General features: G+C 51.9%; 1 protein-coding gene across 4 annotated transcripts in view; it reads left to right on the top strand.

The window, feature by feature from the left end:
- BACE2 (beta-secretase 2) overlaps positions 1–25,828 on the top strand; it is a 113,431-nt gene that overhangs the window by 30,796 nt on the left and 56,807 nt on the right. For all 4 annotated transcript variants that reach the window (XM_045036592.1, XM_023238716.2, XM_045036593.1 and 1 more), the window contains exons 2-6: positions 7,171–7,259; positions 18,005–18,221; positions 22,312–22,440; positions 23,832–23,966; positions 25,332–25,433. In XM_045036592.1, the coding sequence (XP_044892527.1) occupies positions 7,171–7,259; positions 18,005–18,221; positions 22,312–22,440; positions 23,832–23,966; positions 25,332–25,433 (672 nt within the window). The remainder of the gene's footprint in view (positions 1–7,170; positions 7,260–18,004; positions 18,222–22,311; positions 22,441–23,831; positions 23,967–25,331; positions 25,434–25,828) is intronic.

Below are 25,828 nucleotides of genomic sequence, written 5' to 3'. Positions count from 1 at the left end.
ACCCTGTGGAAAACCTTCACTGCTGGTTTTGTTTTGTTTTTTTCCTCCAAAAGGAGCTGAGGAATCCATGTGGCCCTTGACGTGTGTTTTTCTAGTAGGAGCCTCGTTGCAGTAGTGAAAGCCCAAGCGTGCGTGAGCGCAGAGCCTGAATAAATCGTATAATCAAGCTCCTCTTAGCTGAGTTCGGTAACATCTGTTTGTGTTAAGTGGGGCCCCGTGAAAGTGATTCCCCCCCCCCACCCCGTTCTTTATAAAACAACCTTAATTTTAGATTGTGGAGAAATGGTGCGTGGCAATTATTTTTGCTTTCTGCAACAAGATGTGTTTAAGTAAATGAGATTCATCTCCAGAACCGAAGCAGAGAAAGAACCTGGTTAACAAGATCAGCGCCTATCATCACGCGTAATAACTGTGGGCAAACAGCCCGCGTAGCTGGGCCGGAAAATGCCGCTGCTTGCGGGTTCTGCTTGCCGGCCGACTTCAGCAGATGGGCGGCTAATGTAATTAGGAATCGTTGTGTTCAATGAGCCATTATTTAAACGATCTGCTCATTTTCCTATCTATTAACCTGCTGAAAAAGAGACAGTGATATCTGAGAGATCTCCAGCTGCTAACCGCTAACTGGACGCGTCACCCAGTTCTTTCCTTTAACGCGATGTTTTGCCCTCCTGCAGCGACGAGCAAATGACTTTCTGCAGGGTGATTGCCCCATGCATCAGCAGAAGATTAAGGAGGGACAGACAGTGGGAGACACGCACAGGCTGGATGTAGGTTTCGGCTGGTGGTAGAACGGTCCCGTGGGTCGTCATCTTGGAGGGCTCTTCGCTTTCCTGACCACACTTGGCTTTCGTTCCGTTCAGGGTCTCTGAGTTTAAGCATATTTGGTCTCTGGGGCACATAAGGCAAGGTTTGCCAGAGTCACCCTTCTCGCGTGTCTCCCTGCCCTGAGACACTGGTGGGGGCAAGGCTGTGAGGCAGGGAGGAGCCCGTGACTGCAGGGAACAGCTGGGTCTGGGGCTGCCCGGACTTCTGGGAGGCGGCAGAGCGCGCTGTCCAGCTGTCCAGGTGAGGAGCCGGCAGGTGGAGGTCTCAGGCCGTCCGATGCTGTGTTCACTTCCTGGCACTTCATGCCACCCTGGATGCTTGAAGGGTCTTTGCTGCTGCATTTAGAGAATGTACCGGAAGCTGCAGTAAATACCAGGGCACATGGGTGGGCACCAAAACCTCTGCTTTTGTCTTAATTCCTTTAAAAATGTTTTAATGTTTATTTATTTTTGAGAGAGACAGAGTGCGAGCAGGGGAGGGGCAGAGAGAGAGGGAGACACAGAATCCGAAGCAGGCTCCAGGCTCCGAGCTGTCAGCCCAGAGCCCGTCGCGCGGCTCGAACCCATGAACCGTGATATCTATGACCTGAGCCGAAGTCAGATGCTTAACCGACTGAGCCACCCAGGGGCCCCCATCATCTTGTTCTAACATTGGTTACCCTTGGATATTTAAGAGGTAAACATGTGGTTATTTTGTAGAGCACCTGGGACATGAAGTGAGCCCCCCCCCCCCCAGCCATTTCTAGAAAACCTAAATACTTTGCACACACATATCAGGAGTTTGATCTCGATCTCCCTGCAGCTTCTTGGCAGGTGCTCCTTCTCCCAGGTGTGCTCTTACCCCTACAGGTCAGCTGATTAGCGGATGCCTGAGGTGGTCATTGTGGGGAATGACAAAAGGAGACAGGAAAATCTGTTTTGTGGCTTGGATTCCTCCCGAAAGGGGAGCTATGGCGGGACGTCAGCACACACGACGTCTGTCTCCAGCATCGTCGCACAGAAAAAAGTGTCAGCTTGTTGCTGTGCAGAGACGTTACTTGAAACACAAACCCACGGTGGTTTCCCTGGACATCCGTCCCTTGCCTGACTTTGGACTGCCTCATTTATTGGGGTGATTTCTCTCCTCCGATCCTTTGCTCCAGGAACAACTGAGGTGGCCGGCTTTGCCGAGCCATGACTCGAATTGAATTTTCTTGCAAGCTGAGCCCTGCTGAACTCGCTGGGAAAGAGGGGGTCGTACCAGATGCCTGGACGGTTAGGAGTCGGCTGTGGAAAAGAACGGAGTCTGTATTCTGGTGCAGCTTTCTCTGCTTTCGTGTCCCCCTGCCTTTGCAAAGTGGGGCTTTGTTTGTTGCGGTAGACGTAAGCGCAGGGGTGTGTGAAAGTTCTGGTAAGATGCGGAGGCTGTTGGGGGGTGGATGTCTACCCAGAAATTCTCCTAGGCGATTGTGCCTCTGACCACGCTTGTTGTGAAAAAGCACTCGGTGTGGAGGTGGGATGCCCCCAGGCAGCCGGCCTTTCCTGCTGGGTGGCTGGGTGCTTGGAGACCCAGAAGCGCTCGTAAAGATGGCACGCTTTTCCTGACCGACCATGAGTGTGGGCAGGAAGGATGCTCATGTTCAGGATTCTAGAGTTTTCTCGTCTGTGATTTAATGACAGATGAAGTATTCCTCACTGTTGTGAAATTGTTTTTTGTTGTTTTGTTTTATTTTTCGGGTGATCGATATGTCTTGTCACACTTTCTTCTTTTATTTATTTGAGAGGGCGTGAGAGCAGGAGCACGGGAGGGGCAGAGAGAGAGGCCGAGAGAGAATCCAAGCAGGGTCCACGCTTTCAGCGCACAGCCTGACGTGGGGCTCGAACCCGTGAACCACGAGATCATGATCTGAGCTGAAATCAAGAGTCGGATGCTTCACTGACCGAGCCACCCAGGCGCCCCTCACTCCCTGATTTTAAAGGTGTCGAATTCCCCGATTGGCCTCATGAAGGAGTCCTGGGGTTTTACCCTTCTCCTTTGTTTCTCTGCTGCTTTCCTCCAAGCAACTTGAGAAGCTCTTCTTGTCCTTAGGAACCATTTAAATCTGGAAGCGGGATCCCGTGTGTTGCACGGCTGAGCGTGTGTCAGCTTGGACCCAGTGTCTGCTGCTGGGACAAAAGCCTTGGTGCTTGACAGGTTGCATTTTGGCAGTTCGTTCCCAGGATGGGTAAAGGTGCCATCCTTGCTGTTGTCACATTGGCCATATGTGATACTGCGACTTACTAGAAGAAATCTGTGTTTGATCTTGGTCCAGTTCCTGGCAGAGCTCCTGAAACCCGAGGAGCTCCCCCAGGGATAGGACTGCTATTCAGAGCGAGCCCCCGTCCGCCCGCACCTGAGTGACGTTAATGAGCTTGCTCTCGGGATGGGGAACCAACCTGGGAGGAGAGTTGGGAGTTCAGGCTCGCCTCGGGAGGGCAGACGGGCTGGAGGTTGACCCAGTCACCAGCGGCCGACGATTTCATCAGCCATCCTGAGTGTGAGGCCTCCATGAAAACGTGAACTACAGGATCAAAATGGAAATGGGACATGGGAAGCCATAGGATTAGGAAAAATGTATTGAGTCGGACGTATGTGGGATGGGCTCCTGTCTTAAAAGAACTGATTTTGAGGGGATTGCTTTTACGTTTATTTATTTATTATTATTTTATTTTTTAAATTTTTTTTACGTTTATTTTTGAGAGAGAGAGAGCGAGAGCACGAGCACGAGTGGGGGAGGGGCAGAGAGAGAGGGAGACAGAATCGGAAGCAGGCTCCAGGCTCCGAGCTGTCAGCACATGAGCCTGGAGATCGTGACCTGAGCCGGAGTCGGACGCTTAACTGACTGAGCCACCCAGGTGCCCCAATGTGAAGGGACTTTTTAAAAACCTGCACAGAGATTCTGATAAGCCTGCTTTGAGGATCATGTTGTGTTGAGTCACTGACACTGAGAGTGGGAGCGGAGAGCTCTGCCCTGTAGGAATATCCGGCCCTCCCGGCTGACCTGCGCACGAACTCCTCCCCCGGGCGCACCTGCCCTGACTGCTGGAGGCACGCGAGGTCTTTGCGGCTCCTTTCCGGTCCAGCCCAAGTACACGCAGACTTGGCGACAGCCGCAGGGCTGTTGGGCATCACATGCTTGAACGGGGAACCAGATGATTTTTATTCAAACTGCAGGCTGTCTGACATCTCCTCTCTGTAGGGGAGTGAGATTTTGCACCTTTTCCAGTGACTCCGTGTTAGTAGATGCAGACGAAGGGCAGAATTCGCTTCCTAAAGTTAAGGCGTATCGAGTGATTTTTATCATCTCTTTACTCAGTACGTTTTAGAGTCACGTCAGGCCTCAGGCCCCAGATCTGTCCGCCATTCCGCCAAGTGTCATGGATGGGATCTTCAGTGCTGGGAAGGGCACCCTCTGAGGTCACAGAATTGGCTCTTGTTTGGGAAAACGTGGGCAGTGCATTCGCTGTGCCCACAGCTCCAGGGCAGGTGCTCCCAGGACGGGTCGTTACTCCCGGCCATTTCCACAGCCTCCTGCAGGGGAAGGCCAGGGCACTTCGATCCGGGAAGCGGGAGCCAGAATTGCTGTCTGCCTGGCAGCCTAAAACAGGGGCCTCCGCGGAGCCTGCCCACAGCACGTTCAGGCGCCCCAACTGTACCTTGTTTATTTTTTCCCGAATCTGTATTGTCTTTCAAAGGAAAAGTTGGTGTCTTTGATTTTTTTTAACCTTTGAGAATCCTTTAGCTGTTCACTCAACACATACTTGAGCGTCTCCTCTGTGCCTGGCCCCGTTCCGGGCACGGGGACAGAGCAGCGAACAAAATAGCACATAACCCTGCCTGAGAGCTCACACGCTAATGGGGTGAAGGGGAAATGGGTAGCTCCTAGAGCCAGGAAGTGGGTAGGTGGGTTAAAATAATGTGTTTGGAGTAAGACGGCGTGGGTTCAGACCCGGCCCTGCCACGCACACACCCGTGCGTGGCCAGGTTGGTCAGCCCCTCTGCACCTGCTTGCCCTATCTGTGAATAAGGGTGTTGACGCTGCCCTCAGAAGGCCCTTGTGAGGGTTCAGCACGTTAGTGTCTGTGCAGCACTGTAAGGAGTCCCTGGCACATAGTAGGTGCTGAGTCCTTGGCACATAGTAGGTGCTGCTAGCTGCCTGCCATTGCTGTTGTTACCGCAGGAGGGCATGAGCGTCATGGGAGCAGAGGGAGGAAGGGAAGGGGGTGCCCAGCAGAGGCAGGGAGGTGCCATTCAGAAGGGTACATTGAGAGGTGCCCGTTGAGTAAAGCCTTGGAGGACATGGGGGGATGTGCACTGCGGGTTCCCTGGGAGGGCACTCTGTGTCCCGGGTCCCCCCGGGAGGGCATGCTGTGTCCCGGGTCCCCCCGGGAGGGCACTCTGTGTCCCGGTTCCCCCCCACCCCAGGAGGGCACGCCGCGTTCCGGGTCCGCCCGGGAGGGCAGTCCACTTCGGCACAGGCAGCAGGTCGGGGGGCAGGGACGGCCCCAGTCTGGAATGTCCACGGAACAGCATGGTGGGGGTGGAGTGAAGTCGGGGCGCCGGGGACTTGGCAGCCGGTGCGAGGACTGAGGTTTTCGAGCCGAGGGAGGGCAGGGGGTGGTGCACTCTGACTTACACTTTTGTAGCTTCACGGTGGCCACTGGGTGGAGCGGACCAAGGCAGGAAACGGGGACGCTGGTTGGGAAAGGCGGGAGACGGTCATGCCACTGGCCACATTGGTCCCAGCAGAGGTGATGAGAGACGGGCAGGCACGGAATACAGCCCGGAGGAGGGGGTGTGGATGTGGGGCATGGGGGAGAGAAGCGGTGAAGGTGTCGCCACGCTGTCTGGCCTGAGCTGACGCGACGGAGCCACCGTTAACAAAATGGAAACAAAGTCTATGGACGCGGCAGGCCTGGGGGTGCCGGGGGCTCGCTTCTGGACACGTCAGACTTGAGACAGTGTGTATGTTTCCTGGGGCAGCCATCGTGAAGCACAGACCGGGTGGTCCGAAACAGAAATGCCTCCTCTCACAGTCTGGAGGCCAGAAGTCTGAGGTCAGGGTGGCGGCCGGCCTGCCCTCCCTCTGGGACTCTGGGTCGAGTCCTTCCTTGCGTCTGCTGGCTGCCGGTGGTGGCCGTTAGTCTCTGGTGCCCCTTGGCTGCACCTGCCTCTGTCCAGTCTCTGCCCCTGTCCCCTGGCCTTCTTCCTGTGTGTCTGTATCTTCACATGGTGTTTTCCTCTTGTAAGGACCGCAGTCCTGTCGGATGACGGCCACCCTAATGACCTCATCTTAATGGCATCCGCAAAGACCCTATTTCCAAGTCAGGTCACAGTCACAGGTTCTGGGGGGTTAGGACCACGGTGTGACTTTCTGGGGGACACATTTCGACCCCTAACAGATGGCTGTTGGGCATCCAAGTGGAGGTGTTGAGCGGGGAAGGCCTGGGGGTGCCCGCGTGGGAGATGTAGGGGAGTCACGGGCGTGTGGAGGGCAAAGCCGTGAGACTGATGAGGTCGTTGCCACGGGGCGAGTGTGGCTGGTGCCTGGCGGTTGCAGGGCCAACCTGTGGGGGACTCCTGCACACGGGGCAGAGGAGGGGCACCCGGCAGTGAGACTGAAGTGGGCAGGCAGGAAGTCGGAGGAAAACTGGGAGCGTAGAGTCCCGGAATCCAGAACGAAGACCGCATTTCCAGGACAGGGTGGCTGACTGGGCAAGATTCTGCTGAGGGAGGGGGTCAAGTGAGAGAAGCGTGGAAAACACTGGATTTGGCAAAACTGAGGGTTTTTTCCAGAGCAGCTGTGTAAGTGTTGAGAGAATTCTAGGTAAATACTTACCCACCTGGGTTATCTCATCAATAGCTTATGTTTTTTTTAGCAGTTGTTTTTTAAGGTTTGTGTATTAAAAGAATATTTTTTAATGTTTATTTTCGAGAGAGAGAGAGAGAGAGACACACACACAGAGTGTGAGTGGGGGAGGGTCAGAAAGAGAGGGAGACAGAATCCAAAGCAGGCTCCGGGCTCTGAGACGTCAGCACAGAGCCCGACACGGGGCTTGAACCCGCAAACTGTGAGATCATGACCTGAGCCGAAGTCGGACGCTTAACCGACTGAGCCCCCCCAGGTGCCCCTCCCTGCTGTTAGCTTCTTAATGGGCTGTTCAGATTTCAATTTCATAGCGACTTTTAACACAAATTTCTCATTGATACAAGTTTTTTTCCAAGCAATACCTTGTTCTTGGTGCTTAGTTTTAGAAAGAATTCTTCGAGAGCGTTGCCTTCTTCCAGTAACCTGATAGTTTCTGTTTTTTCCCTTCAAAATAAAAGCTGCAGATTCTCGTGGACACTGGCAGCAGCAACTTCGCCGTGGCAGGTGCCCCGCATTCTTACATAGACTCGTACTTTGACACGGAGAGGTGAGTGACGGGCGCGTGGCTGGGCGCGGCAGGGTTTCGGGGCACCGCGTGAATACTGAGCAGACACTGGCATAAGAGAAGCCGAAAGGCTGTGTTGTTTAAAGGGGGATCTGTGTATGTATGTATTCGTGTGTCTGTGTAGACATCTGCGTGTATATTTGTATGCCTAGATATCTGTGTGTATGTAGACCTGTGTGCATGCGTCTATTTGTGTAGACATTTGTGTATATGGCTGTGTGTGTATTTGTGTGTGTGTGTACATATTTCTGTGTATGTATAGACATTTGTATGATTGTGTGTATTTGTGTATATATGTATATGGTTGTATATATATCTATGTGTATGTATATGTGTAGATATCTGTGTATGTGTAGATGGGTGTGTATATTTGTATGTATGTGTATATGGTTGTATTTGTGTGTATATATTTGTGTAGGTGTAGATATCGGTATATGGTTCTGTATGTACTCGTCTGTGTGTGTGGTTGTGTGTATTTGTATTTGTAGACATCTGTATATGTAGATATTTGTATATAATTGTGTGCGTATTTGTGTGTATGTGTAGATATTGCATACGTGTGTATGGTTGTGTATCTATTTGTGTGTATACGTATATGGTTGCATGTCCATTTGTGTGTGTATTAGTAGATATCTGTGTATGCATATATGGTTGTGTGTATGTGTAGACATGTGTGTATATGTAGATATTGTGTGTGTATGATTGTGTGTATATTTGTATGTATCTAAATATTTGTGTGTGTAGATATCTGCGTATGTGTGTATGGTTCTATATATATGTATATGTGTATATAGTTGTGTATATATCTGTGGGTATGTGTATGTGGTTGTGTGTATATAGATGCACAGATATCTGTGTATGTGTATATGGTTGTATGTGTGTAGATATCTGTGCATATGTGTATACGGTTGTGTGTATATTTGAGCATATGGTGTGTGTATATCTGTGTATGTATATATTTGTGTATATGTATAGATATCTGTGTGTGTGTGTATATTTATGTGTATGTAAATATTTATTTGTAATGTAGATAGCTACATACGTGTGTATAGTTGTGCATATGATTGTATATTCGTGTATATGTGTATATGGTTGTGTATATATCTGTGGGTATGTAGATGTGTAGATATCTGTGTATGTGTATATGATTGTCTTTGTGTATATGTGCAGATATCTGTGTAGATGTGTAAATAGTTGTGTGTATATTCATATGTGTGTATGGTTGTAAGTATATGTATATATTTGTATATGTATAGATATCTGTGCATATGTGTATATGGTTGTGTGTATGTTTATGTGTCTATATGACTGTGTATCATTGTGTATATGTAGACATTTGTGTATATGTACATATTTGTATGTGTCTATGATTATTGTATATTTATGTGTATGCATATGTTTTTGTGTTATGTGTAGATACCTGCATACGTTTGTATGGTTGTGTATGTATTTGTGTATATGGTTGTGTGTGTGTTTGTAGACATCTGTGTGTATGTAGATATTTGCATACGTGCATATGGTTGTGGGTCCTTTGTGTGCATGTGTAGACATCTGTGTATGTAGATACTTGCATACGTGCATATGGTTGTGGGTCCTTTGTGTGCATGTGTAGACATCTGTGTGTATGTAGATATTTGCATATGTGTATACGGTTGTGTATGTGTTGATCTCGCTGTGAGTATATGGTTGTGTGTTTTCCTGTGAGTCGTGTACTTGTCTGGGTATGCGTGTACACACAGGTATGAACTCCTTCCAGGGGAATCCATAGGAGGATTCTCCTATCAGCTGTGGTGCCTTCTCCTGGCATTGACTTGATAAAAATCTGAGTCAGCTGGCCTTTTTGTAGTCACACCCGGTTTGCAGACAGCACACCGTCCTCTGACGGTCCTCGAGCCCCTCTAGTCCTGATGTGGGGGGGGCTCGAGCCGGGAGGGGAGCGTCAGGCGTCAGCGTGAGGCTGTTCCGGGCCGCGGCCTGGGCTTGCTCGGAGGGCCACCTTTGCTGTCCCGAAGTTCAATGGTGGTCAAGGTGTGGTTCACTGGGACCACTTCTGTGACTCGCTTAGAAAGGAGCACAGAACATTCAGTCTGAGGACAGGGCTCCCAGCCTGCCATTGCGGGGCAGGCACCTGAGAACAGTGTGGAGCCTGGATGGCATCGGGCAGCCCCCGCTGGGCTCCCGGGACGGCCCCCAGGGCCTCGTGGCAGCGTTGGGCCCCAGAGGAGCCCACGGGGTCAGAGTCGCCGTCTTCTGGGTGCCGTTGCTGCCCAAATGCCATGCACATTTCGATTTCACGTCTCTTTTTGTGACCCTAAAGTTTAACCTTAAACAGAGAAAACAAATAAGGGGAATGCGGTTGGCTCTTCAGGCTGGTGAGCCGTTGCCTGACCCTGAGCTTCCACATTCAGTGTCCTGCTGCCCGTCCTCTACATGCCTCCCTGCTCACTTTCCTCGTCCGCAGTCTCTGTTCCCCAGCTTTGGTTGAGGGAAAATAACAATTGGGAAGCTTCAGAAAACTGTGGGCGTCGATAGTAAGGCAGGAGACGTCGCCCCGTGTGGGAGAAGTGCCCGCCTGTCTTCTCCCGATGCCACAACTCGGTCTCCATTTTGGTGGCACAACAGATGTGGTCCTCTGTAGGCACAGCTGGAGAGCAGTGGTGGCAGGTGCTAGGCAGGCCTCGTGGGGCCACCAGATACCCCGTGGGCCCGTCCTTCGAAGAGCCTGTGGCTTAGTGTACGACCCCGTGCACCGAGAACCTGTCGTTACTGAAATTCCGGGGCGAACTTCCCAGCCAGTGACTGTTTATGACAGAAGAAGACTTGTGGGTGCCCCAGAGCTTTTGCTGTAGCCACAGACGTGCAGCAGGGGGGCGTATGTGTGTGCACACGCGCGTGTGCACGAGGCTGGGGGCTACCCTCTGCCCTTTCCCCTTCTGATGGGCCGTCCATCCACATCCTCTGCCCCCAACTGCTCAGTCTGGACTGTTTCGTCCTAGAGCAGGACTTGGACTTGGTCCAGACCTTGATTTTATTCACGTAGCACAGGAGGCCCAGGAGGCCAAGAGACTTGTCCAAGATCAAGCTCCTAGGTCAACAGTTCCTGAACCTTCGGCCCTGGCACACTCCCTTTTTCTAGCAAGTATTTCGGAATGCCCTGAATAAATTGGAAAGGCAGTATCGCTTACCTGCATGTGTTAAGTCTAGACGCCCCGGGACCGTACGGGGAGGATGGAAAGCGGTCATGTGGACAGAGGTGGTCGGTACCTTGGTCTGTGCACACTCTGGGTCGGCTGCAGTGGGAGGGCTGGGAGGTGGGGGCACATGAGGCTGTGAGCATCCCCGGGGGCCTTGCAGCAGCCAGTGCAGAGGGGGAGAAGGAGGGTTGAAGTGGACTCAGACCCCCAGAGCGGCTTGGGTTGGTGACATGATTTAACAAACAGGCGAAGAATCTTGGTAAAGTTGTCCCTCCCCCAAAAGTGTCACCTTCCCCGGGTTGGCTCGCATCTCTGGAAAGTGCAAATGCGTATTAAAAATACGTAAAAAAATGTATCTGGGTGGCATAGCAACCTTAGCCCTCCGTCTTCTTCACACTGCAGGCTGTAGTCGCGACACGTACCTGGTGTCCCCACACCTGCCCTGTGCTCAGAACACGCATGTGCAGCACACTCCCTATGCTCTGAACCTCGTACTCGAGGCTCAGCTGTGTCTTTAGTGGCTTTCCTCCCCTGGGGTAGCTCTGGTTTTCATCACGGATCTGCAGACACGAGAGACAGTAGGAGAAAGTTCAGTAGAGTGAAGCCAACATTTGAGAGATGTGTGTACTCACATTAGATTCCAGGATGCAATTTTTTAAAAAAAGTTTTTTTTAATGTTTATTTTTGAAAGAGAGAGAGAGAGAGCACGAGCAGGGGAGGGGCAGAGAGGGAGACACAGAATCCGAAGCAGGCTCCAGGCTCCGAGCTGTCAGCACAGAGCCCGACGCGGGGCTCGAACCCACGAACCGTGAGATCATGACCTGAGCTGAGATCAAGAGTCGGACGCTCAACCCACTGAGCCACCCACGCGCCCCTCAAGTGTGCAGATTTAACCCTGTGGATGAGTGTTCCCTTCCCGGTGGGTAGACAGTAGGGCTTGGGCAAGCGCCCACAGCCAGGGATCAATAAAGGCCAAAAGAGCACTTTGCAAGCCAGTCCCTTCTGCCACGCAGATGCGGTTATTGAAACCGCGGTAGGTTGCAGGCAACGTTACAAATACCGTGTACGGTATTTACCCGAGCGTAGCCTGCGGGGGTCTTTTCTCGTTTACCTTTTGCTTTGTTCACGGTTTGGTCGGACAGTGGTCCCGTCTCAGGCTTCGGGAGGACACGTCTTTCTAACCTCGCCGCTAACCTTGCGGCCGGGTTTGTGGTCAGGCGGCAGATGTTTCTGTTTCTCATATTTAGGTGTTGAGCCTCGTTTAAGGTGAAACTCGTGAGAACGTCTGTAGCTCTCCCGATGGCTAAGCCTTCCCTCCCGCTAACTGGCACAGGAGGGCTGAGGGCTCCCTACCAGCTTTTGGGGCCCTCAAGGGTCTCCTGGGCTGTCCACACGTGGACGAGCAGAGATAACAGAACCTACCAGCGGGCGGGGGACGCCCCTGGCTCTGTCGCCCAGACCTGAGCCCACCTTCTTGGTTCACAGGTGATGCTGAAAAGTTCTCAGTACCCAGAAGACATCACCCACATTTTGGGCCTCTGGCCGGCCTTTTAAGAGGACTGTTCCGTGAAGCATCACATTTCTGAGTTTGGGGCCGGTTCTGCTCAGTCAGTGGTGTCCCTACTAACAGCGGGCGTCTGCAGGTTAAGCACTCGCTCAGATTTACGCCAACGTTCTTTTCTCTCCCTTCCTCTGTGCCCCCCACCCCCCGCCCCGCCATGTTTCTCCCAGGCTTCTATTTGACGCAGATTTAATATTGGAAAGATAGGAGCATTTTCTGTGTAAATTATGTATTACTAATTTGCCTGTTGCTTTGAGCTGACTTTACAGTTGGCCTACGGTATGCTTTCCCCCATTGTATTTGATGGATGCCAAGAGAACGTTCTCCCTTCCCTTCTTAGTTTCTGACAAAGGGTTCTTTTCTGAGATGTAGCTGCCCGCTCTATGATGTTTCTGTGTTTGCCTGTCCCTCTGATCTCCCTCAGTTATAATAAGGTTCCTGGTTGGGTTTGTCAGCCTCTGATTCAAGTCCCCCAGTCTTTGGATATTCAGGTTTAATGCTTCCTGAAACATTTCCCAGTAATTGGAGCTTTGGCTTGGGGTTCTTTGACAAGAGTTCTTTGATTTATGGAATGAGCCGTCAGACTACCATTAATCATTTGTGTAGCTTTTTCCCATCAGAAGCCCTCCTTTCATGGTGGCAGACGTTCCGATGAATTTCTACATGGCAAAAAGAAGATTGTGTATTTCTTTAGATGTACTTCTTTTTTAGCCAATAAAATAGCCTCTGGCCAATTGGCTTGATTAAAGAGCCGACATACTCATTCCCCTGACCTTCTACTAATCTCTTCGGGAAATTAAACATCTTTCCATTAAAATGTCTCCTCCTCCCATACTCCATGCGGGGTGAAACCCCCAGGGTAGTCGTGGCAAAGGAGCAGTCGATGCCTGTCGGTAGAATTAGGATGTTAGGGGACTACCGGTGACCAACTGAAGGAGGCTGAGCTGGACCCCTGATGCCCCCAAGAAATGCCTCCTGTCTCCGTGTGCGACGATGCGGACATTTGATGATTTAGATCATTTCTCAAGCCCACCCATGGTTTGCCTGTCCCAGACGGGACTGTTGGAGCCCATGAGCTTTGGCCACTGTTGAGGGTGTTGACGAGTCTCCAGGATAGACAGGCTAGCTGAGCAGCCCCAAGGGCCATCAGTGGCCCCACCCACTCTGGTCCGGTCACTCCCAGAGCGAGCAGAGAAGGGGAGGGAGTATCTGGTCACTTGGGCCAGCCCAGCAACCCCAAAGGTAGGTTCCAAACCCCCAAACAGGCAGAAGAGCCCCTGGCTGCATTCTTCCGGAGGTTCCACGTTCCCGGGGTGCGGTGGTTTAAGAGAACCAGATCAGACCTCAGGACCCCACTCTTCACTTCTGCCCTTACACCTTCTCTTTTTATGTCCTCTGAAAGCAACAGAGGGTTTCTTTCAAAACACTACAATGTTCTGTGGCTCTTTTCTCCTCTGCTTGTTGATTTCACTTTCCACTCCTGTGTTCCGGGCAACACTCAGAGGCAGAATGACTCCTGAACTGGGTTCCAAGTGGGTTTTTTTTTTTAATGTTTGTTTATTTTTGACAGAGAGAGGGGGGCAGAGCGTGAGTGGGGGAGGAGCAGAGAGAGAGGGAGACCCAGAACCCGAAGCAGGCTCCGGGCGGCTCTGAGCTGTCAGCGCAGAGCCTGATGCGGGGCTCGAACTCACGAGTTGTGAGATCACGACCTGAGCTGAAGTCGGTCGCCCAACCAGCTGAGCCACCCAGGCGCCCCTGGTTCCAAGTGGGTTTTATTGCCGTGAGCAGACTTTTTCCTGGCTGCCTGCATCCTTGATCGATTGGGGTTTCTGAGCGCCCAGAACGGACGCCATGGGAGGAGCCAATGTGGGGTTCTCTCTCAGTGTCGCTAATTAGTGAGCGGAGCCCTTGAGAGCCACAGCATTTTAGTGCCAATGAGTAGGATGTTAGAGCGTGAAGGCAGAGGAAGACTTTTCTTTTTTATTTATTTATTTTTTTTTTAATTTTTTTTTAACATTTTTATTTATTTTTGAGACAGAGAGAGACAGAGCATGAATGGGGGAGGGGCAGAGAGAGAGGGAGACACAGAATCGGAAACAGGCTCCAGGCTCCGGGCAGTCAGCACAGAGCCCGACGCGGGGCTCGAGCTCACGGACCATGAGATCGTGACCTGAGCTGAAGTCGGACGCTCAACCAACTGAGCCACCCAGGCACCCCAAGACTTTTCTTTTTTAATTCAGTCCCGGAAACTATGTGTCCATAACCCTCAGAGCTGCTTACCATTCATCCCTGAGGTGTTCGCCCTTTGAGGTTCGTTTCGGGGAGCTCAGACAGCATGCATTTACTTTTTTCTCGCGTTGTCCACAGCTGTGCTTTCTACAGGGGTGACTGCTAGCCGCATGTGGCTGTTGAAAATACGTAACGTTAGGTGAAATCAGTTTACCTCTTCAGTCACCCTGCAATCGTATTTTACCGCTCAGTGGCCCCTACGGCTACCATGTTGGACAGCACCGATTTGTATTATTTCCGTCACTGCGGCCAGTTCTGTTGGACCGCACCTCTCTAGGACGCAGGAGAACGCTGCCTTTAGACACCAAGCCCCCTCCGCCGCTCCTGACCACCTTAACCAAGCCGTTCGACAGACTAACCCCCTTTCCGAGGGATGGCTGGACTTCCAAATGAGACCGTTTTGGGAATTCAGTAAGAGTAACTCTGTAGGAGCGTTTTCAGGGAACAAAAATTCTTACCTCTTCTAATAGTAGTTCCTAGATTGAATAAAGATAGCAAGTGATTAGATAATTACAATAATGGCAGCTATTTTCGTTGCGTACCTGCTGTGTCCCGGGGACTTTGTTCTAAACGCTTTCCAGTATTAACTCTTGTTCCTCAAACTTAAACCACCGCACGAGGTGTGGTGCTGTGTTGTCGCCTTTCAGCCAGAGGCACAGAGAGGTTAAGCAACCTGGCCCTTATCACACAGCTAGTAAGCGGTTGAATGCAGTCAGCGTGACATCACCTGCCTCTCAGCTCTGCGGGTGGCACTGAAATATCCAGAATGCCTCCCCCATGAGGGGAGTAGCAAGCTGGTCAGGATAGTGGAGAAAACACGCCAAATACATGTAAGAGGCTGGCTCAGACTCCGACGATATTAGCAAATTCTAATGAGTGTTCTATACTCTGGGCACAGTAGAAATAAAACAACTTCTCAAAAGACGGTTGTGGTACTTCAGGTGGTTTTGGGGAGATAACTGATCATTTAACATTTATTAAGGCAGCCTTTTTATTTTATTTCTAAATTTTTATTTGTTTATTTATTTTGAGAGAGAGAGAGCGTGAGCAGCAGAAGAGAAGAGAGGGAAGAAGAGAATCCCAAGCAGGTTCTGCCCTGACAGTGCGGAGAGCCCGGCTCGGGGCTCGATCTCATGAACCCGCGAGATCTTGACCTGAGCCGAAGTCAGACGCTTCACTGAGCCACCCAGGCGCCCGAGATAATTAATCTTTTAGATCGGAAGTTGGCAAACCAGGACCCGCAGGCTACAACCCAACCTGCTGTGTGTTTCTGTTCATAAAACGTTACTAGAATACAACAGCGCCTTGTTTATGTACCGTCTGTGGCCTCCGTCCTCATTAGATTTGCATAGCTGGGGAGTTGGAACAGATCACATGACCCACCAAAGGTAAAGCACTTGCTTTCTAGCCCTTTCCAGAAACAGTGTGCTGACCCTGGACTGGATCCTAGGTAGCCGCTCTCGTTAGCAGTGGTGGATTTGCGGACTCGAGGAATGACCCGAGATTGTCAGCAGGGCCCGAATAATTCAGTGGTTTCATTGCGGGTCACCGTCGCTGCGTGCAGCCCCTGCCACACATCAGGCACACCTGAATTAGTGCTGGCGGTAAACTGGGTGTTACAGCAACCCTTGGGTGCCCGCGTCTCAGTGACCTTGACTGCCTTACACGTGCGACTTCTGATGGGTCCCCTAGTTCTCCGTGTGCGTGGACCCCTCCACCCTCACTCTTCTGTGTTCTCCCTTGTCAGGAGACAGGTGCACACGAGGTGGTCACTTAATGCTGCCGCCCCTTAGAGATCATGGCAGAGCGATCCAAGAGGGCAAATATCAAAAGCAGCCATTCTGTACAGTTTGTATCCCATTACGAAGTTAACGGAGATCAAATTTCTCCAAAAATCTTCTGCCAGTTTGTAAAATTTATTATTTGAGAGAGAGAGGGCACTCCCACGCATGCCAGCAGGGGAGGGGCAGAGAGAGAGGGAGAGGGAATCCCAAGCAGGCTCCACCCTGTCAGCACGGAGCCCGACCCGCGAAGTGCGAGATTGTGACCTGAGCAGAAATCCAGAGTCAGATGCTTAACTGACTGAGCCACCCAGGTGCCCCGTGTCTGCCAGACATTTTAAAAATAACTCTTTTTTTTTCTGATTGTGGAAGTTAAGTATGCAGAAATTGTAGATGGGCCTAAAAAACAAGGGGAGTCTCCCCTACAAACCCCACCACCCAAGGGAGCCACCGACATTTTTCTTGTACCGTATTCCTGTGTCGTTGAAAATGACTTAGTCTGTTTCGGTTTTATGTAATATTCCGTCATAGAGATATAGTATGGTTTGCTAAACTGTGTCCTTTCTACTGGGCGCTTAGGTTGTTTCCAACCATTTGCTATTACAGATAAAACATAATGGCTGTCTTTGTACCTGAATCTCCACCTGCATCATGGGCGTTTCCTTAGGATCAAATTCTCAGAAGCGCGATTACCGAATTAAAAACTGTCAAATATATTTAAAGCTTAAGAGATGTGCGCGCCCCCCCCACCCCACCCCCACCCAAAAGAGGTCATATCATCTCCGATTTAACTTCCTTCCTGACCTCAGGCAAGACTGCGTTAGTCCATGTAATCCTACAACAAGGACTGAGTGTTCAGTGATAAATCAGCGAAATAAAAACCACAGGCAAATGGGGGCACTTTCCACTGATCTGTTTGGTGATTTGACACTTCTCTGAGGAAGTGGACAGTTTTCCTAGGGTGAGTGTGGTGTGAATGCTCAGATATTTGCCTGGAGACATTCTTTGGGTCCTTTGCTGTAAATCAGCAGAGTTTTTAAACTCAGCTGGGTAAGAGAATTACCTTACAGGTTGGGACACCACAGGGCCTTGACACCTGCCGTCCTCCCTCCCGAATGTCCTTCCTATGTGGCTCATTGTCTTTGTGCATGTCTCACACACATGTGGTTGCTTTGCAGACGCCTGGGTCACCTCCACGTCACTGCCAACCCCCCCCCTCCCCCCACCGATTTATTCTCTGGAGAGTCCTTAACACTCTTTATCACCACTTGGAATTTTGTGTATTCGTTTGTTTACTGTCGGTCTCCCCAAGGGCAGGATTCTCCTCTGCCCTGACCATCGTCTGAATCCCTTCCTGTTTTGGTATCCCCCATATTTTGGTGTGAGTATAATGAGCTTTGGAGCCTTGGGGACAACCTGGAGAAGGAGCCTGTGACATCAGGAGGAAGGCCGTGGAGGTGGAGGGGATCACTTGGTATTTTCACACTGATCGTACATGTGAATCTGAACCCCGGGCCACTGCCCGCGGCCCCTCCCTGTGTCAAAGGGAAGCCACTGCAGGGCCCCTGTGAAGCCAGAGGGCCAGGCAGGTGCCCAGGTTTGATTTCTGCCTTCAAAGGCTCATCCAGTTAAGTAAAGCCCCTGACTTACTGGCTTCACAGGGGCAGATGTCGACCCCGGTACCTCCCTCACACGTGGCACGGAACCACTGCCACCCAGACGTTAGCGATCGTGTCTTGTGGGAAATGCCACTTCGTCAGCAGGGCCACTGTTAGTCCTGAAGAGTTGACCGTCAGAGCCCCCCCCGGCGCTTAGCACAGCGGTCTCCGCCACGGGGACCGGCCGCCGTGTCAGCACGCGGGTTCACAGACGAATACGATGCCTTCCCTCGTGTTCCGCCAGGTCCAGCACGTACCACTCCAAGGGCTTTGACGTCACTGTGAAGTACACGCAAGGGAGCTGGACGGGCTTCGTGGGGGAGGACGTGGTCACCATCCCGAAAGGCTTCAATGGCTCATTTCTTGTCAACATTGCCACCATCTTCGAATCCGAGAACTTCTTTCTGCCCGGCGTCAAATGGAACGGGATTCTGGGACTCGCGTATGCTGCCCTGGCCAAGGTAAGGCCGGCGTGGACCTGAGTGAGTCAGAGGGGGGACGCGTCTGGGGCCAGTGCTCGGACGGGCGGCGGGTGGGTCCGGGCCGCGGGGCACAGGCGGTCCGTGAGACTCCCATGGTGGAAGCAGACCGTGGTCACAGAGCGCATCGTGTTTCTGGGCGTCTGAAGCTTAAGGTAAACGGTGCAGTCCTTCGAACTTTCCTGCCAAGATGCACCCAAAGCGTTACTTTCCCTCATTTGTCTTAGTTCTGCCTGTTTTACTTCTGCCGTGTAAAAATGTTAACAGAACCTGAATCACTTGAATTATGGTGGTGAGGGGTTTTTCTTCGGGTAGGTTCAAAAGAAAACACACTTTTTTTTTTTTAACGTTTATTTACTTTTGAGACAGAGAGAGACAGAGCATGAACGGGGGAGGGTCAGAGAGAGAGGGAGACACAGAATCTGAAACAGGCTCCAGGCTCTGAGCCATCAGCCCAGAGCCCAATGCGGGGCCTGAACTCAACGGACTGCGAGATCATGACCTGAGCCGAAGTCGCATGCCCAACCGACTGAGCCACCCCGGCGCCCCGAAAAGACATTTATTAAACTCCCACCTTCGCGTGGAGACACGGAGCCTGTAGGAGGTCCTGAACCTCAGCCGGGAGGCTCCCCACCACGGAGGAGAGCTTCGTGCTTTCTTGCTGTGGCTGCAGACACCCCTGCAGACACCCCCCACCCCGGAGCCCGAATGGGGCCTGAACGCACGTCCTAGGGACCGCCAGCCAGTGGCCCAGGAGGCGCGCGGGGAAAGTGTGGAACCCTCGCTCTCTTCAGCATCAGAACCTGCACAAAATGGGAAAGACAGAATTGAATGTTCTCCAAACATTTGGACTCAGGCCGGCCCAAAGGAAGGGAGGTTGGTGTGCAGGAGTGTGGGGGGGCGGGCTTGCTCACAGGCCCGGGGATTTCCACCAGGAAGGGAGCCAGAGGCCAGCAGATTAGGACCCAGGGTGTGCCCCGGGCTCGGGCTGTGCACACCTGAGCAAAGCGGGAGGTCACCCCACCTAGTCTGCGGTGGGCACCACACCTTGCCCTTCTCGTTGTTCCGTGCCAGGCTTGGAGCCAGAGCGGAGTGTGAAACCACAAGGCGCACGCATGTGGGACCTACCCACCCAGTAACGGCAGAGCCCCCCGTGGTCCGTGAGGGCCCAGGAGGGGAGGCCTGTTTGCTCTCCCTGCAAGGATGTTTATTCCAGCCCAAGCCCACTAGTAAACGGTGCAGGGGGGGCCAGGCGGGGAGGGGGCAGCAGGGAGGAGTCGGGGGAGGTTCCCAACCCTGTGGCTTCTCAAGGAGAGACAGCCCGTGAGGCACATCACAGGATGTTGGTTCCCTTGAATCTCGAGACCTCCCCATGAGGCCAACTTTGGAAGGCCGTGTTCTCCCATTTTGTGGCTGTGCAGACTGAGGGTCAGAGAAGCTTACCTTCCTTGCCCAGAGCCAGTCTGCAGACCCTGGGGGGTTCTGGAGCCCCCTTTTTCTCTCAGTACTGTGTGGTGAACTTAATGGGAAATCTGCAGGCTCTTGACCTACATTCCTTTTTGTTAAGTTTATTTTTATTTATTTTGGGAGGTAGAGAGGAGGGGGAGGAGCAGAGAGAGAGAGAGGATCCCAAGCAGGCTCCCAGCTGTCAGCACACAGCCCCACGCGGGGCCCGATCCTATGAACCACAACGAGATCAAGAGTCCTACACACAACCGACTGAGCCACCCAGGCGCCCCAATCACCTGCCTTCCTAAATACGATTTCCCTGACAGCGTGACCAGGGACAAACCATTCCCTGTTTACCTGACATTGACCGCGAAAGGTGTGTGCCCGGTTGGTGTCATGGCGGATCATTTGGAGGGTGATAGAATGAAGCTGAATTTCCCGGAATTGATAATGTTGATAATAAACTTCCCGGGAAGTAATGACTCCGGGGTCCCTTTGGGTGTCCGGACTCCCCACGTGACCTTTTTGTGCGTGAAATTCCGAGATTGCCAGCGATGGGGTCCCGTCCCAGCCTGGGGGAGACAGTCGCGGGATGGGTGGGGCGAGGCGCGTGGCGGGAGACCCGTGCCAGGCGGCGCAGTCTGGATCGGGGTCTGGAAGAGACTGGCCGAGCCACTCAGCGGCCACCACGGCGTGTGGTGTCTCGGTCCCCCTACGCGCCTCCTGGACCCAGTTCTCTTGGTTGATCCTGGCACCTGCATGTTTTTAAACCTCAAGAGGGATCCTGAGGCGCCGTCCTCCTGAAAAGTGACTCGACAGAGTAACAATGGATCCCTTGCCGGGCACCAGGCACTATTCCAAGCCCTTTGTGCGTATGGACCCATTTGAGTCCCACGACAGCTCCAGGAGGCTATTATTTCCCCATTTTCCAGATAAAGAAACAAAGGAACAAGTCACACGGCTGGCAAGGGATGGAGCCAGAATTTAGTTCCAGGCAGCGTTTATTTACTTCGCTGCCTCCCGTGCGGGTGACCGGAGGCACGGCGGCCTGGGTCAGCACCACACCCGGCCTCCTGCGGGAGGGGACTTTGTCTCTCCGTCATCGACCCAGATGCCAAGTCCTCTGCCCACCTCGCGTACAGAGATCATGCCGACTCCTGGCAGAGAGTCGTGGAAGCAGGACTAGGAGGCCAGAGACAACAGAGTTAAATCCGTGGGAAGATTTCTCTTTGCCAGCGGGCTCTTCTCCTACTCCCTCCAGAATTTCAGTTTTAATTCTTACAGGCAGCAAATAGTTCTGCCGGTGACCGTCGGGGGTCAGAATGTGCCAATGGCACCTGTGCCACCACCGGCGAGTTTCCGTCAAGAACCAACAGCTCCGAGGGGCGCCTGGGTGACTCGGCCGGTTGAGCGCCTGCCTCTTGGTTTCGGCTCAGGTCATGATCTCACGGTTTGTGGGTTCGAGCCCCGCGTCGGGCTCTGTGCTGACCCCCACGGAGCCTGCTTGAGATTCTCCCTCTCTCTCTGCCCTTCCCCAGCTTTCTCTCTCTCTCTCTCTCTCTCTCTCTCTCTCTCTCTCTCTCTCTCAAATGAAATAAGAAACTAACAACTCCAAGTGATTGGTATCGCCCAGTTGTCAAAAATCTGCCCGGAGGTCCCTGACCTGCCCTGAGACCACCAGGGGGAGGCCCACCCCCAGCTCAGAGCTGCTCGCACGCCGTGCCTCTTCCTCCGAGTCCTGGAGACTTGGGGGTGCCCAAGTGACTGCCAGTGCCACGGGAAGGGAGGCACGGGCCGCTCGGGCCCCGCGGGGAATAGCGGCTTTTCTTTTTTTTTTTTTTTCAACGTTTATTTATTTTTGGGGGGGACAGAGAGAGACAGAGCATGAACGGGGGAGGGGCAGAGAGAGAGGGAGACACAGAATCGGAAGCAGGCTCCAGGCTCCGAGCCGTCAGCCCAGAGCCTGACACGGGGCTCAAACTCACGGACCGCGAGATCGTGACCTGGCTGAAGTCGGACGCTTAACCGACTGCGCCACCCAGGCGCCCCGAATAGGGGCTTTTCAACCTGAGGATCCCAGGGCTGTCCCTTCCCTGCTACTTTCCTGCTCCCCGGCGTTCAGTGGGTGCTGTGATCAGAGGTGTCTCGCGGCGCGCCAGGCGACCGTGGCTGAAAGGAGTGAGTGACGTTTTCTGAAGCCACAAAGGCCGCACCTGGAGACGGCTCTCTTGTTACTCTGAGATGGCCACGATTAGAGTTCACCACCCATATCGGCGACCTACTTCCACGTCTCACCCCTGCCTCCCGGAGAGTCCTGGTGACAAGTGAGACGGCGTCGTGGTGGCTCTACAAACACCCTCTTCTTTTTGCGTGCCGTCCCCGCGCAGGGGCCTCGCTCATCTACCGTATCGCTCCAGTTTTAGAAATACTGTCTTATTTTTACACCAGAGCCGCTGCAGCGGGGAAAATGCCGCCTGCTGGGAAGTCTGTTGTAGGTTTTTCTGAATTACTGCAGCTTGTTTGTTGTTTAGCCGTGAGACAAATTAGGAAAACAGTTGGTACGTCACGCGTGGTGTCTGCTTTGGGTCACTCATCTGTGCCGTCGCCGTTTTCCCTCCTACAGCCGTCAAGTTCCCTGGAGACATTCTTTGATTCTCTGGTGGCACAAGCGAGAATCCCCAACGTCTTCTCCATGCAGATGTGTGGGGCGGGCCTGCCCGTCGCTGGATCCGGTACCAACGGAGGTAGTCTTGTGGGTATCTTTTAGTCTTAAAGGGGGGGACAAAATCACAAATCAATCGGGCAGTTTTTTCTGTTTCATTGACACCCTGATAGGAATAGTAGACGTGGGCGCATGCAGAAGCCCTGTGGAATTTTGATAACCTTTGTTCTCGAACCTTTAGAAAATGGATCCAATTGGGAATTATTTTTATCTTTCCTAATTACCTTGCCATCCAAAAGCTGATGATTGTCATTGCTTCCCCCAAATCCATTAAAGCTTCTTAAAAAATTTTTTTTCTTTGAAGGGTAACAGTTTTTGGCGGGTTGGGGAGCGGCAGGTGAGGAACCGTAGGGGTTGCGGTGAGCGGGCTTTTCTCTGCCTTGGGGAAGCAGAGGGAAATGCTGGTGATGTCATCAGTGCGGTGGGGAGACAGGCACACCTGTATATCCTTTGTGTCTCTGTGCGCATGCGTGCGCACACAGCAGAAAGCTTTCTGTTACACAGACAGATCAAAGCCATCAGCGCTGTGGATATGCTGTGGCCTGGGCGTCCCCTCAGTGAGCCCTGCACCCCGATGTCTAAAGCAGGAGGTGACAGGGACGATGTACAAGAAGGGCACCTCTGGGCACGTGCCCACAACCCCTCTAATCGAAGCAAGCCCAGTTGCTTTCGTGTGCTAACAGTACACACAGTCTTTTTTTTTTTTTAACGTTTATTCATTTTTTGATAGAGACAGAGCGCGAGTGGGGGAAGGGCAGAGAGAGAGGGAGACACAGAATCCGAAGCAGGCTCCAGGCTCCGAGCTGTCAGCACAGAGCCCGACGCGGGGTTCGAACTCACGAACAGTGAGATCATGACCTGAGCTGAAGTCGGGCGCTCAACCGACTGAGTCAGCCAGGCGCCCCGAGTACACACGATCTTAATACCTTATGTACCCCCTTTTCTGGACAGAGGGCAGCCTAGGATTCATGGGGCGATGTTTTATAGTTTGACAGCATGCAGTTTTGGGTAGGGAAGCTCTTTTGTTCTGCTTTCCACGCACAATTGCAAGACAGTAAGTCTAAGTCCTCTGAGGAACTAAATTCTCGTCAATCAACGCAGTTAACTATTTCGCTTCATGTGTTTGGAGGAAGCGAAGTCTCGAGACCGTAAGGCTAAATTGTATGTACTTCCTTTACATAATGGAAACCCCCAGAGCATCTCGATTAGACTAGGGTATGATATTGTTGGACCTTTGGATACATGGCCCCCAAACGTTCCCTGTTTAATTTTCAAGCATATCTATCTGTTTTGTAACATCACAATAACGTGAAGGTACTGATCCCAGTGAGGATTCACCTTCTGATCGCATGCTTTCTCTGTGTAACGTGTTGCTATGCCTACGTATTTTTTCTTACCCCCGTAAATATTTTTCTTCTCAGGTCCTGGGTGGAATTGAACCAAGTTTGTACAAAGGAGACATCTGGTATACCCCTATTAAGGAGGAGTGGTATTACCAGATAGAAATTCTGAAATTGGAAATTGGAGGCCAGAGCCTTAATCTGGACTGCAGAGAGGTATTTGCACCGCGATCTCTTTGTGTCTGCCCTTGTGTGGCTGGGTCGCTTAAATACTACCGCTGGGACCCGAATAGAAAAATAGAAGGTCCGTTACGTTACAAGATAAATCATAGATTCATTACATTAAAAGTTACAGGGCCTTTTTTGTATGATAATGAACTCCTCCTTCCAGAAAATTTGTTTCCTTCCAGTCACTTGGCTTCGCAGGGGAAAATTAGCATAAAATGGTGTGTGCGGAGGACTGTCCCAAGGGCCACGTCTTTCACTGTTCGTCTGGGCCTGATGGTGACTGGACTGTGTTGAAGAGAATGGAATGAACAGGTTTCGTCAGTGCGACCGGGAAAGGCGGCGGGGGGGGCGGGGGGGGGGCTAGAAATAAGCAAAATGAAACTCAGATCATCAGCTTAATCCTCCATTCGCCCCCCCCCCCCCGCGCCCTCCCCATCACTCAGCTGTCACTCGAGGGGGCGCACCTCGCCTGTCCTCGCGGGAGGCACACGTGTAGAGCTGGGGCACCAAGCCACGTGTGAGCCGTATTCACGCCCTGTCTGCGTTTGGCTCCTTTGTGGCCACGATGGCATTATGAGGAGGACAACGTGACGAGGTCGGCCTGGTTTGTAGAATGTTCAGGATGAAAAATACAAACCCAAACGAGCTTTCAGGATGGTTTATAAAAACCACAGCATTTCATTAAATCCCCACCTGCCATCGCTTCCTTACGGTCCGTGCCTTCTGCCACCAGTTCCCAAACGCACACCCGTCAGAGCTCGATAAAGCGGTGCTCCCTTGCACTGCGATAGGCCCCAAAGCCGGGTTTGTCGTCAGAGACCCTTATCTGCCAAATGGGAGGGCCTACAATAAAATACAAATTCCACGTGTGGGTGTGAGATCCTTTTCCTGAACGTGGCTGTGCTTCCATCAAATGCAGGTAGCGGGTGTCTGTTAAAGAAAGACTCTCTGTCCTTCTCTTTCTCCATTTGTGGGCTAACACTTGACTTTGTATGATTTGTATACGTGGTAATTAACGTGTCGCGCCCGTCTGGAAAGACAAGTGGGTCTTTGCCCTCGGGGGCTCCTCCAAGGACATTTGAGCGCCCCCAAATGGAGGAATTTCTGCATGGAGAGAGCTGTGGACGGCGGTCACGGCACTTCCTTTTCCTGGCCTCAGTTTCCTTATCTGGGAAGTGAGCATTTGGGCTAGTGTCCAAGTTCCAAGAATAGGAAAGGAATTTAGCCACCAGTGAGGGACCACGGCTGCCTGAATGCGTATGTAGCAATGACAGCAATAGCAGGCTGCAGCCACGCATCGATTATGGAGTTTCATGTCTGTGCCTTTTCCCCGCCAACTCTCCTCTGTTCTAGTACAATGCAGACAAAGCCATCGTGGATAGCGGCACCACACTTCTGCGCCTGCCCCAGAAGGTGTTTGATGCGGTTGTTGAAGCCGTGGCCCGCACGTCTCTGGTGAGTCCTCGGGGCGCTGATAAATCTCGGGGACCGCCAGGTCATGACCACGTGCTGAGGGGTACTGCTTTGTACTCCAATAGTCGTCATCCGAGGATTTTGAGGGGTTGGGTTTTTTTTTTTTTAAACTATGACTTATTAAATTCACAGTCTTACTCTTAACCAGCAAAGAATTTCTTCACTTTAACCTCAGAGGACTTGGATTTGAAGGTGCAATGCTGTTTAGTGTTTCAAACAATAGTGTAGTGGGCGTAGGACTTTTTTTTTTAATCTAAGAAAAAAAAATCCACTTGGTAATACTCTATATTAAAGTACATTGTAGACCAAGGATATATTTGCAGCCTGTAAAACAAAACAAATAAACCAAAAATTGTACTCTTTTTTTTTTTTTTTTT

The sequence above is a fragment of the Felis catus genome, chromosome C2, assembly GCF_018350175.1.
Source record: "Felis catus isolate Fca126 chromosome C2, F.catus_Fca126_mat1.0, whole genome shotgun sequence".
NCBI lineage: Eukaryota > Metazoa > Chordata > Mammalia > Carnivora > Felidae > Felis > Felis catus.
The sequence above is the reverse complement of the archived record's forward strand: the minus strand, read 5'-3'. Positions and strand labels throughout refer to the sequence as shown.